The 13,713-nt window shown below is 41.6% G+C and overlaps 1 protein-coding gene across 4 annotated transcripts in view; it reads right to left on the reverse strand.

Annotated features, from left to right (window-relative positions):
• Astn2 (astrotactin 2) overlaps positions 1 to 13,713 on the reverse strand; it is a 948,854-nt gene that overhangs the window by 679,155 nt on the left and 255,986 nt on the right. For 3 of the 4 annotated variants that reach the window (XM_028887866.1, XM_028887865.1, XM_028887870.2), the window contains one exon: positions 4,833 to 4,985. The exons of the other annotated variant lie outside the window; for it this stretch is intronic. In XM_028887866.1, the coding sequence (XP_028743699.1) occupies positions 4,833 to 4,985 (153 nt within the window). The remainder of the gene's footprint in view (positions 1 to 4,832; positions 4,986 to 13,713) is intronic. 4 annotated transcript variants of the gene reach the window in all.

The raw sequence follows: 13,713 nt of genomic DNA on the forward strand, positions 1-13,713 counted from the left end.
TTTTGGTACCTGTCCTGGATCTCACGCTGTAGACCAGGCTGGCCTCGAACTCACAGAGAACTCACAATCTCACAGAGATCTGCCTGGCTCTGCTGGGATTAAAGGTGTGCGCCACTGCCACCCAGCCCAGTCCCCGGGGCAAACCTCTCTTGGATGTCATTTCCCACCTGCATGTGAGGCTATTAGGCTAGCATTATTAACACAACTCACAGAAAGGGAAACAGAGGCTATGCACCTCTTTTACTTACTTAATAAAGACCACCCTGATAGACAATTGCAGAATTAATTTTCAAATGCTTTTAAGAACCATCGCCTAAACTGCAGGAGCCTCAAGAAGCACTTCCTCACATTTGAAGAAGCCCTCCTCTGCTTTATTTGAGTGTGACCCCTCCTTTTCACGGCCCTCAGGACACTGGGGAGTGGCTACTTAACAGCTGCCTCATAAAATCATGTCACAGACATGAAGGCAGCAATTAAGACCTCCAATAGCCTTCCTTGTCAGATGAGGTATGCTACAGCTTAGCATCTACCAGGCCTCTTAGGAGGAAACCTGAGCTACAGAAACACACTGGAGCTGCTTTCAGCCATGTGCTCAGTTCCATGACACTGGTTCTCAGCTACCCATTCCATCTGCTGGGAACTACTGGGCACCACACATTGGGCGTGGAGCCTAATGAAGCAGAGAGAGGCCAGGTGCTCTCATTCTGGGCCAGAAGGCCTACAGCCACCTCAGCAGCATGGGGAGGGATGACACGATGGAAGACTGGGGAGCCAGACCATCATATTTAAGCTTTCTGATGGCTTGTGAGGGGTAATGGGGCATTTCTAAGTTGGGTTTCTGAGGATGCTTCTGTTGGACGAGATGTTAATAAATGTTCCAGAGTAAAAATAGAGTCTGCAGGCAAGATGGTATCACAGACAGTGAATTCAACAAAGCAGCCTTGCTTTTCATACAGCAGGCTTCCCAGTGCCTTAACAGAATTAAAAACAGTGCAGTAATCTCCAAGAATTGGGTGTGTACAGCTTTTGATTGTGAAATGCTACTCTCCAAGAAAATGTGCATGTGTGTGTGTGTGTGTATGTGTGTGTATGTGTATGTGTGTGTGTATGTGTGTGTGTTATGAATGTGTATGTGTTCTTAGGAATATGCAGTGGTGGACACACACATATATGTGGAGAAAAAAGAGTACCAACCAGTGTCTTTCTCTATCAATTTCCACCTTATTTTAGGAGACAAACTCTCTCCCTGAAACTGCAGTTCAGTGATTCAGCAAAAGTAGCTGCCCAATAAGTCCCAGGGACACTTCTGCCTCTGCCTGCCCAGCACTTGGATAACAGATATGAACTACAACACACCGATTTTTACATGGAAATGGGAGCTATGGTCTTCATGACTGCAAGCAATTACTTTGCCCACTGAGTCATCTCCAGAGGCCAATGACATCTCAACAGCTTGCGGTGAACAGGTATGGATGTATACTATGCTCCTTCCTCCTTCCAGCAGCAGCCAGATCCAGGGGTGGCAAGAGAAACACCATCACCTTGTTTGTGAACTATTTATGAAATGTTTTAATGACATTGGTTTCATTACTACTTGTCAGTCTGTCTGTCTGTGGTGGGGAAGCATTTCTGGAAGATTAGGCTGCTTTTTGTTCAGCAAGGACTTTTTTCACACCATCAATTCCAATGAAATAAAACTAAAAGTAATTTCAGATGCTCATATATTCACGAAGCATTTGTTCAATACTTTGTATGTTTTAGATTTATAAATATGAAGCATCTATTTAGAAGAGGAAGATAGCAAACAAGCAAAGAAAAATAATCTTAGGCTAAATTCCATATATATATATATACACATGCTGATAGAACAGTTGGTTGCCCATTCAAAAGGAGAAAACAGTCATGACTGATGAACACAGGAGAAAGTGCTGATATCTGAGCTGAGAGATGAAAGGTGAGAAGGAATCAGGTAGGACAGTAGCTGTTGGTAACAGAAGATGCAGAAAGAACAATGCACCAGAAGCATTAGTGAGTTGCCGGGCTCTGAGGAAAGGATGTGCTAGCTGTGTTCATGAAACAGGACAGCATCAGCCAGTTTGGCTAGAATGCAAAAAAAAAATTAGAGCAGACAGTATTGGGGAAGACAGTAGGAACCAGATCCTCATCATATAGCGTCTGCATTTCAGAGTTAAGAGTTCAGATACTATTCCAGGGAGAATGGAAAATTACTGAAGGCCATAAGCAAATCTTAACTGCTCTAGGATTCTGAAAGAAGTAATCTAGCTGTTCTAGGGAGACTGAATCACAAGCAGGGTATAGTTACAGAGAGGAAGCAAGAAATGACAGTAGTCGTGGTGTGACAAAGAAAGGCAGAATAATTTTTATGTGCATTGAGGCGCTACACTTGGATTTAATCATCAGAATGCTGAGACTCCTTCTAACTAGCAAGTGATGACCATTTAGTATCCATTTCCAGTCAAGATCAAGTGTTGTGTGCTCATTAACAGTCTCATCCCAAAATTCTGCTCTGATAGGGAATAGAGAGCTTACAAAGAGAAGGTCAAATTTTCAGAAAAAATGAAACAAAAGAACTCTATGTGCTATTTTTAAAATATTGATGTAATATGAAAAACTGCCCAGTTGTCTTACATTAGAAGTCTGCCTATAAAAATTGTCAAGCATAAAATAGATAGTTTTGAAGGGTTAGGTGACATAAGGATGTTTAGGATAAATAAAGAAATAAATTCAGATTTGTCTTTAAGAAGAGAGAAACGATTTACTTGAAGTCAAATAGGTTCATGGGGTGTGAAACATAAGATGGCAGAAGAGCACTTTTGGTGAATTTGAAAGAATAAAGATGCATAGAAAAAGCTGGGCAAGATTTTTAAGTGATCTGAATGTACAGCCCAGGAAAACACACAGGACAGCATTTATGTACTTCCAATGCATGCTGTCTGACATTCTCACCATTTTACTAGAATGCTATAGCATTCTTATAGTTTAATGAGTCTCATTTTATTAAATTGGAAAACCAAGACTCGGAGAAAGTGACGATTATTCCAAAGCCGTAGAAGTTGAAAGTGACTGGGTTGGCATTAGTATGCCACGATTGCTGATTTCAGGGAAATTGCTGTGTATTACATGAATTTTAAAAATTAACTCTATAATTCCTTCTGCTTTCATGCATGGCCTCCTGTAGACTTGAAGATCTTGTCTGCCTCTCCACCATCCTTATTCAAAGTTCACAGCTTTAGGACCCAGACATCACTGAAACAAACACCAACCACCACCCTGCCATGTTTTCAAACGCTTATTTGGTTCTAGCTGTAAATATCATTCAACTAGGAGAACCATCCCAAGATCTCTATGTAGCTAAGGAAAAAGCCAGACAAAAAGCAAATTATCATATATACAGGGAACCAGTACTAACATCTAAAGAAAATCCAGAAGACTTCATAGTGAGTTGTGACTGCCACAATTAATGATGTCTTTGTGGAAGTGTGCCATTTAAGTGTTTGGAAAAATGCTTAGGATTTCAAAAGTACAGAACATGGTAGATAAGCTACTAGGTTTGGGACTCTGGTTGAGATTTTCTGGCTCTACCACTTTTTATGGCAGTGATTCTCAACCTGTGGGTTGTGACTCTTTCTTAGGGGTTGAATATCAGATATCCTGTGTACCAGATATGTCCATTATGATTCATAACAGTAGTAAAATTACAGTTATGAAGTAGCAACAAAATAATGTTATGGCTGGGGGTCACCACAGCATGAAGAACTATATTAAAGGGTCTCAGTGTTAGGAAGATTGAGAAGCACTACTCTAGGGCATCCTCAAAATATTATACCTGCTAAAAAAGGACTCTGATGAATAAGGTGTATATATCATTTAGCCTACTGCCTGGAATAAGTTGGGTGTGAATAAATGGGAAAAGATAATTTATAGGGGTCAGTTTATTTGTTTATGACACACAGAGAGAATGGCAAAAGAAAAATTATGGAGGTCAGAGCACACAGACTCACTAGAAACAGTAAAGAGTAAAGATATGAACGTCATATAGTTTTCAAGGCATATTTTTAGCTTGAACATACAAATAGTAAGTCCTGAATGAAGTTATCGCAGATGGAGGAGTGAGAGGTACAAAGGAGAGCAATGAACCAAAGATCACTGAGCAATCTGGGAAAAACCAAAGAGTAGGTTCAGAAATCAGACAATGACAAGTGGGGTCTTCCCATATACAAAGTCACACAGGTGGTCAGAGGAAATGATGATGAAAGAGATGAAGTGAAAAAAAAAAAACAGAAGGGGAGGCAGACATTGCGGTGAGATAGGTGTACTTTAGACACAGTGACAGAATAGAAATAAGAATCAGTTCCGTCTAATCTATGATGCCAACTCATCTTGTATTCTTCAGGGTCCTAAAATGTGCTTCCCCAACAGTGTTCCTAGGGGCCCTTTCATCTGACTTTCAACCAATGGTTCTCATGCCTTCCATAAGGATACTCTGCTTCTCTTGCACTCTTTGTGGGGATGCCCTTGAGAAGAGTACCTGCTTCTTGAGGTTCCTGTAAGAGGAGCTTTCCATATATCTCCTCTCATCCTCACAACCACTTAAAAATTTAGAGTGTTCATTGTCATTCTCAGAGGAGGCAGCATGGGTCTCAGCAAGGTTATTTCTAACCCCAGGGGCACACCCCGTTATCTTCAAGGGGGCTTAACAGAGGGGAAGTTCCAGAAGTGATAGGGGGAAGAGGGAGGTGAGGAAGAAGGTTCCCAGGATCTATAAACACAGGACAGACTTCTGTCTTCTGGCTCGATGCCGGAGTTCCTACCTCGAGACTTGCTCCTCCGCTTCCTCCTCCCTGCAGAGGCACTGCGCAAGGCTGGCTGCAGCTGACCGATCTCCACTGGCGTGTTAGCGCGGAAACTCTCCTTGAACTTCTGCATCAGGGACTCCACTGTCTCCTGTGTCGCCTCAGCTGCTGCTACAGGGTGGCAATGGGGCTGAGGTTAAGGCTTGGCCCACTCTCAGTCCCTGGGGGACTGGGATTGGCCACCTTGAGTCTCTGAACCTCTATCTTTAACCCACTAATGATAAGAAACTACAAATCAAGTCACTAGCCTAAGGACAGATACAATTGTCATTATCTATCACCTACTAGATGTTAGGCATTGGAATAAGCCCTTGGGATATGATGGTGAAAATTTAGGTACAATCCATGTTTCAAATAATTCCTAATACAGTAGGATATACATATCTGGGAACTTCCAATATCAGGCCACAATTCTGAATACAGAATATAACAACAAGGTACTTTAGCCATCCAGAAAGTCAAGGCAGCCTTCTTGGAAAAGGCACTATTATAACGGAGGTCATAATGATGAGTGGAAAGCAGCAAAGAAAGCAGAGCAGGATAGGAGTTAGAGGACATTTGGGATGAGACTGTCCTAAGCAAAGGAGAAGCAAGTGTGATAATCTGAGGACACAGAGGTGAGGCTCTTTCAACAAGAGAAAGGAGTACTGTGTGGGTGCACACAGAGGGTACTACAAAATGAAGCAGGAGGATGAGGACACAATATTTAGTTTAGATTTCATTTAAATGGCGAAGATTATCATTGAATGGCTTTAAAGGAGAAACTGACATAAGTAAGTTAGGTCTCTTTGCTAACTATGACTGATGAAAGTAAGGGGAATACACATGGAAATGGGAAAGTGGACAGGGACTAAGATTGCTGCATAAGCCACCCATGGGTAATGGTGGCTTGAATTGGGAGAGTGACAGTGAAGATCACATAATAGCTTAGTGATAAAACTGCAGTATTGTGGGATGCAGGTCATGTAAGTCCATACCCCTTATCAAGGAAAAAACAAGGCCTCCAAACAAGTCATATGATGTTTCTCCATGCTAACAAGTGCTAGCCAAGCCTGCAAATGTGCCAGTCCAGGTGGAACAACCTGCTGGTGACTTCTCCATGGCCACATTTCCAGTTTCCAAATTGAGACCAATAGAAAATCCCAGGGAATAGAGAAAATGAGATCAGAAGTACAGAGAGAAACTGTAGAGCATAAAACGAAAAACTAGGAAGGATTGGGAGAGATGTGAGAGACTATCAAAGGCAGGGGAGGAAAGCAGCGGAAGAAAACAGGACACAGCCAAATGGCCTCAGTGCCTTCGTTCTGAGAAATGCCCAAAGACAGCCCTGACTTTGAAATCTTCAAACTCAGTCTCCCTCCACCCACTCAGCAGAGGCTGGGGAATTTCTTCTCAGGTGGAGCTCCCTACCACTTGATGCCACGAGATGGCGTGCACTAGAGATTTATTTTTCTTTGCGGAGATTTCTCCAGATTAGACAAAGAACACCCCCCCCCCAACTCTCAACACCCACTTCTTGTTTTCTCAGGGAAAAAAAAAAAAAAAAACTATCAACTTAGACAGATGTGTCTGCAAGGTAAGTCAAAACCAGAGGGTGGATTTGGATATTAGGTTCTGTGGGAAGCCCCATCTTCAGGGACACAGGAAGAATCAGATTGCTAAGAAACACAATTGACAATGCAAATGAACCATATGGTGGCATTCTAGATTCCTCACCTACATCTTTTGCTGTCTTCTCCCCAGATATCTCAAGTCAGGTCTATGAAGGTGATCCAAGGAGATTCCACTTACAGGCTCCCTATTCTAATCAGAGGTTACAGTATGATTCTGAGAAGCAGTGCCATGTCAAGTTTAATTCAGTATATATAGAAAAGAGTGATTTGACCAGGATCATAAGAGGATGCTAGGCTATGGTCAAATGTTCAGAACAGGCAATGGTCTGAAATTCTCAAACAAAGAGAAGAAGAAAGAAAGGGTTGGGGAGAAGGAGAGACAAACTTCAGAAAAGAGAAAAGGCAGTATCTACAGGCTGGGAAGGAAAATCTCACCAAGGGAACCTCCATTTTGATGTTGGATTTTCAGCCTCAGTATCCATCAGAAAGTCTTTATTTGTAGTATTTTATTATGGCAGCCCTTTAAAAGAAGCAAAAAAAATTCTCTTGTGATGTTTATCATACTGAAAGGATGATGAATATGATTTAATAATTGGCAAATGAGTGTGAGTTGTATAACAAGCATGTACTGTAATTGAATGGTAAATGATACAAGGGGTTGTAGCAGAAAACTAGTATCAATGAATCTAAGAAAATAAAGTGATAGCAAGCCATGTGAGATAATACAGGAAATGAAATCAGAAGCCTAACCTTAACCTTGGCCCTGACCCTCAGGGGTAAGTTGGAGAGTAAGTTCAACAGGACCCTAAGTCCTCCTCCAGTCTTTACACACATATGTGCACATACATGCTCATACAGAGGAAAAGAGAGAGAGGGGGGAGGAAAAGAAGACTGAAAGTAAAAAGATCACAGCACCTGGGATCACAGCATAGAATATAGTCCAGGAAGAGCTGATGGTAGCCTGGAGTAGGGTAGCAATGGTGGAGGTCCAGAAGTAGGAAAACAATGGAGAGAATTGGGGAATGCTGAAATAATATATGTTGTGGTGTCATCAAAGTTGAGGGTTATATTGGATGTAAAACACCCACAGAATGTGACGTGTTATAAAGATAGCAAAAGAAAGGGAAACAATGAATTTGGCTCCTCTTTTTCTGGCTTTGAAGGACTGTGAAATGGTGGTGCCTAGGTGAGATGAGGACCACATTTGACAGAAATAAACATGGGTATAGTTTTTGATTAAGAAACATAGTGGCCTTTTAGATACATCTGAATGGAGAGGAAGGGATGCAATCATGAACTTGCATGAGAAAGCATACTCTGTGGGTACTCCATGCACAGCGGAATTAAGAGAGGTTGTGAAGACTCTAACTCTGAACAAGAGTGGGCTCAACCACTCTTCATTCCCCTGTGCATGGAGTGATACAGAGTGTATATACTCCTGACATAAGCCAACTGCTCTTTATTTGCATCACCAGTTCTCTGCCTCTCCACCAGGTTCAATCTGCCCTACTGAGACCCTGAGGGATCATCATCTGGCTTCTTGTCATCTGGCTCCTAACTGGACTAGGCCAGTAGGGTGCTCTGGCAGGAAACTGGAAAGGAAATATAAGAGTAGTTCTTTCTTCTCTCCTTGTTTATGTAGCATATTTCTGATAAAGACTAGAATTCTAGATAATTATAGATTCTGCCAGGGTCCCCTGTTTCACAGTTCCAATTCTTATGGGGATCAATAAAGCCATTTTCCCATCTCTGCATCTTTGTTTCCAGTCTATGGTGGCTCTCTGATATTTCTTGCCCAAGTATCTTAATATTTTTATCCTGATACCCTCCACTGTGCCTACACTTCCACAACAAGCTCCCTCATTGCGTTCTCCTACCAGCTCCATTCCAGCATCCTTCTTTATCTGGCAGAAGCCTTGTCTGGGGTAATATCCACAACGCTGTCATGTCTCTGACATTCTTCAATTCCTGACAGTAGGCTCCTCTCCTCTTATTTCTGTTTGATTTTTTTTTCCTAAGCTGATATCGTTTTAACTAATTGTGTCAGAGGACAACACACGGAGGGGGGTGGTTGCTCCTGTGAACTGCAAGGGCTTCTGATCCCAATGTAGCAAATCCCATCCATCTGTTTGGCTGCTCTTGACTTGGCGACAGTGCCAAGAGCCCAGACAAGCTTAGGGCGGCAGTGCTCATGGAAAGCTCTTCATGGCTGATGTCATCCTGTACTCTTTGCTCCACATCTCCACCCCTCTGACCCCATTCAACAGCTCTCTCAATATCAATATATCAAATTATCCAAACAAGCCACATTACTTTCAGGTACCCGCAAAGCTCTGCCTCCCCGGAGTAGCAAAATATTCACCCATCGCCTGGATGAATGCAACAGATGGTGCCTGATCTGAGCATCTCGCAGGCCCAGAACGCAGGGAGAGGAGGGGGGCTGCCACCTCCTTCTGACTAACACATGAGAGATTGTCAACTTAATGGGGATAACTATTAATGTCTGAGAAGAAGAGACCTAAACTCTGAGAAGAAAAGAGGTGGAAAGAAGAGGAAGGGGAGGTGAACATAGGTGTGTGGGGGGGATCACACTCAGTGATAGAGGAAAGTATGATAGAAAAGAGTTGTAAACAGGAAGGTAATGGAGAGGCAGGGCACAGCAGAAAATCAAAGAGTAAGAGAGAGAGAGAGAGAGAGAGAGAGAGAGAGAGAGAGAGAGAGAGAGAGAGAGAGAGAGAACCCCAAGTCACTCTACAGAGGCACAGAGGCAGAGGCACAGAGGCATGCCAGTTTCCCGATGCAAGGCAAGTGAAGGCATGTTTCCTACAGAAGATACCCAGACATACAGAGACTCAACTCTCAACTGTGCAATCAATTTACCATCCACTGCTTTTTCTACACAGTGATGTCTGAAGGCTCTTCCACTGAAATATGCATAGATTTGGGTTCAAATTTCAGTAGCACATCCCTTGTTCTCTTTAAATTTTTTAGACACTTTCAATCTGTGTTAGAAAAAAAAAATCACAGTTCCCAAGCACTAACAATTTGCCTGGAAAGGATCTTTGCATTTCTTTGTATTTTTTCATTTCCTTCTCCTAACAGATATTTGAAAAGCAACTATCATTAACTCCTGTTTAGACACATGTAGACATGGACTCAGAGAATTTAGATGATCTTCCAAAGCCACAAAGCGGGGTTTGAACCCACATAATAATGACTGATATTCCAGCTCCATCCACTGCATCACCCTTAAAGGCATAGCTTCTAACCAGCTTGCTGTGTAGAGATGGGGAATTCGAGTTTGGAGGACATTTCTTCAGTCTTAAATAGGTGCTCTGATGGCAGCCCTTCTTCAGGTTATGTAGGCAGGGAGTCCCTAGCCACCTAGACCTGACTGGGCCCATCTCAAGACTTTCTGGAGGTCCAGGCTCTATTCTCATCTCTTTCTGGCATTGCTCTCTTCACTATAGATCTATACAAAAGAAGACAAGGTAACCTGTGCCTGTTCATTGGTTATAATGCAGCAGAGTAACCAATGAATCATAAAGATGGGAAAACTCACTGGATTAGTCCATTTTCTAGTCCCTATGGGGAAACTCCAGGCAGAAACAACCTAAAGGAGGAAGGACCCACTTTGGTTTACAGTTTACTAGGATACGTCAATGATGATGGAGAATGTATGGTGACTGGAGTTTCTCCCTATGGCTGTGAGAGATTGCTGCAGCTGCTTTCTATATGGTACTTAACAACAACCAGGGACTGGTGTTGGAAGCAGTAAAAACTATAACTTCAAGGTTCTCTTGCCCCCCATGACCTATTTCCTGCCTCTTAAAGGTTATTCAACCTTTCAAAACAAGTAACACCAACTAGGGACCAGGTGTTCAAACACATGAACTTGCTGATAACATTTTACAGCCAAAGCTTAATACCTGCTGTCCTGAAGCTATTTCATGTACATTGAAATGCTATTTCCTCCAAATTGGCACAGTCTTATTAAGGCTTAAGACTTGGCAAGGTCCTGAAACTTACAAGATTCATAAGGACTCCTCTTAATGTACTTATAAATGTAATAAGTGATTGCTGGGAAGAGGAGTCTCTGTATCTGCTTAGCTATCTCTGAATCATGCAGGAAGCTCCAGAAATACAGCATCCATGGCTTATAAATATGCGCCAACATACCCCATGTTGACATGGGTGTTAGAGATCCAAACCCAGGTCCCTATGCTTTCACAGTAGGCACTTGGCCACCTGAACCATCTCCATACTGCTTTCCCATCCCCTGGTCTTATACATTTTCTTAAATCTTTGTTATCTAATATAGCTTATCTTCAACATCCAGCGCTGTGCTGACAACTGCTATTTTCATTTCTCCTCTCCCCTCCTTCAAGTTTTTGGGTAATTTAACCTTAGTGCTGATACTGGTTAACTTACAGCATTGTCTTGAGGGAGATGTCATATTTAAATACTTGAACAAACATTATTCTGAATGTATCTGTGGTGGTATTTTTAGATATTAACATTAGACTAGGACACTGAGTAAAATTCATTGCTTCCACATTGTATGCGTGTCTCCTGCAATCAGTTGAAGGCCTTGATAGAAGAAAGACTGATCTACCTGAAGAAAGAATAGGCTGTCTGCATATTTGAGCTCGAGTAGACTGTCCTCATGGTCTCTAGTTGGCTTGCTACCCTCCTCAGCAACATAAGCCAATATCTTATAGAAATGTATTGAGGGGTAGAGATCTAGATCCAGAATGCAAATAGCCAATAATGTACATATGTTATATACATTAATACTTATCTCAATTTGTATTTTTAGGCTTTTGAATGGACACATTCAGACTCCAGGATTAAGAACAAGGTGGTAAATGAAAATGCTTTAGTCTCTTGGTACACCTCAGCTAGAAAGACCTAGAATAAAAACAAGAACTATGCAGTTCTCAGTTTGTCTAAATCCAGCCATAGAAAGCAACATCTAATGTTTAAAGGAGTCTTTTCATGAAAAAAATCAATAAGAAAACAGCCACTGTTCTTAGCTAGATGTAAATGCTTCATGACTAGGAAAAATTAAAACCCAAGTTCACGTTTTTAAAAATGGCCACCTCTTCCCAACTCTCAGGGATGGAAAAAAATGATGGATAGAATTTTCTTACTCTTTAGTTTTTTTTCTCTCATATATTTTCTTAAACCTTTGGTGCCTGGTCCAGCTTATCTTCAAGCAAGTGCCTGCAGACAAGACAAATGAGTGAATAACAGCAAATATAAATTGAAAAGGCATGGAACAGCCTTTTCTTATACACAGGATCTTGGATCTGTCAGTTAACTTGAAGGCTTATGGGTGGTCGTGATTTCAATTGGGAAAACTACATCAAGTTTGGAAGACAGAATCAAATTTGTGATATTTTCCTCTCTTCTGATCAAAGCACAATGCTGCCCAGGTTCACTGGAGCCGGTTTCATGTTCCCTAGCCAGAGCACAGATGGTCTCCAAGATTCCTTCCGGCTCCAACATCTTGTAGTTAAATGTAAACGAATGCGCTTTTGTGAAAATGAATGTAGTTACCACGGGAGCTGCTCTCCTGTTTGCAAAGCACTTAAAAAGTATTTCTTTTGTTCTTGAGATTATTACATCATTTCCCCCTTCCCTTTGCCCTTCTAATCCTCTGTATACTCATCCTTATTCCTTTTCAAATTCCTGGCCTCTTTTTTTATTAACTGTTGTTACATACATGTATATGTATGTGTGTGTATATGTATGTATGTTATATATACATATACATATATGTATACGTATGGCTACTTGTATGCATGTTTTCGGGGCTGACCATTTGCTATTGGATAACCAATCGGTGTGTTTTTTCCTGGGCCAAGCTATTTCTCCCACTTTTAGCCTTCCTAAGCTGCATGTAGTTCTTTTTATAGGGTTGAGGTCTTCTGGGCTCCCCTTCTCTGTCCATATCAGCACATTATTTTTACAGCTGTCGCTATCTAGATCAACTGAACTCTCTTTTTGCAGAGGCCCCAGAATTGACAGTTGATTGCAAAGGCTGGGCAGAGTTGTCATTCAACTGCCACTGAGTTCTGTTCATGAAGAAAGGGCCCCAAATTATCAATAAGTAGACAGGCTATATCAAAACTCACTTCATTAGCAACTTTCAGTGAGGTGTGACTCTGGACAGCTCTGAAATTAACCAGTTTTATTTCTTACACTTCTCACTGGCTGTAAGAGTGACATTTATTTAAACCCTGTGGTATCTCCTTCCCCAGTGTTCAAATGAGGCATGACCCAACTCCAACAAACTGTTTTTGACTAAATGAAATGTTAAAGTGCCTATGACAGTCCATGATACAGTTATTTAAAACTGAGACTTAATAGTACTGCTTCAAAGATCTTTCTTTCCTCATCAGTCATAAAAAAGTCCAAAAGCTCCCTGCAGCCTATGTCGCACAGCCTGATGGGATTCAGTCTCTAGCAAAATTACCCCTCCTTAGAAGATTCATCTCATCCAAGACTTTCCAGGATAGTCACACGATGTGTTTCTGTACTCCTTTAGACTGGAAGGCCATATACATTGTGGAATTCTACCTCCAAAGGTATTTCTGGGTGGAGGCCATATTCAGGTATGGGAACTATAGACACTGAGATGAACTGAACATCACCCTTTTCTAAAACACATCAGTGGTATAGTGAAAGAAAACATAAAGACAGTAGAAAAGAGTGTACTGAATTCCTGTGTAATGGTAACACTGACCAGGAATCCCCTAGCTGCATTTGTGGTTAGTAAGGCTGTGGAAAATTCCTAGAGGGTGTGCCAGCTACTGAGCCATAAAGGATGCAGAGAGTGGCATGAGGCAAAGAAAGATCAGAATTTGTAGGAAAAATTCCACCAAGTTTATTTTTTTTTTTCTGCAACTTACACTGAGAAAAGATTTTCCACATCAATAAGACTTTATCTTTCAGTCAGGAAGAAGTCTGGGTATCTTTAACTCATCCCTGTTTCTTTCTTTAGATTCCAATTTAGAAATCTTATCTTAGTCAGTAACCCTAATACCCACCCTGCTATCCTTGTCTGTGTCTAGGCTCTGGTCCCAAATGCCATGGTGCACTGTGTACACACAGTGGAGATACAGGTCCAATCTTTCATGCCATTATGTCTTCACTGACTTTTTTGAACCTCAGCACCTTATGTGAAACCTGTTGTATAAACCATGAAGAATTGGTACCTT

The sequence above is a fragment of the Peromyscus leucopus genome, chromosome 2, assembly GCF_004664715.2.
Source record: "Peromyscus leucopus breed LL Stock chromosome 2, UCI_PerLeu_2.1, whole genome shotgun sequence".
NCBI classification, from domain to species: Eukaryota; Metazoa; Chordata; class Mammalia; order Rodentia; family Cricetidae; genus Peromyscus; species Peromyscus leucopus.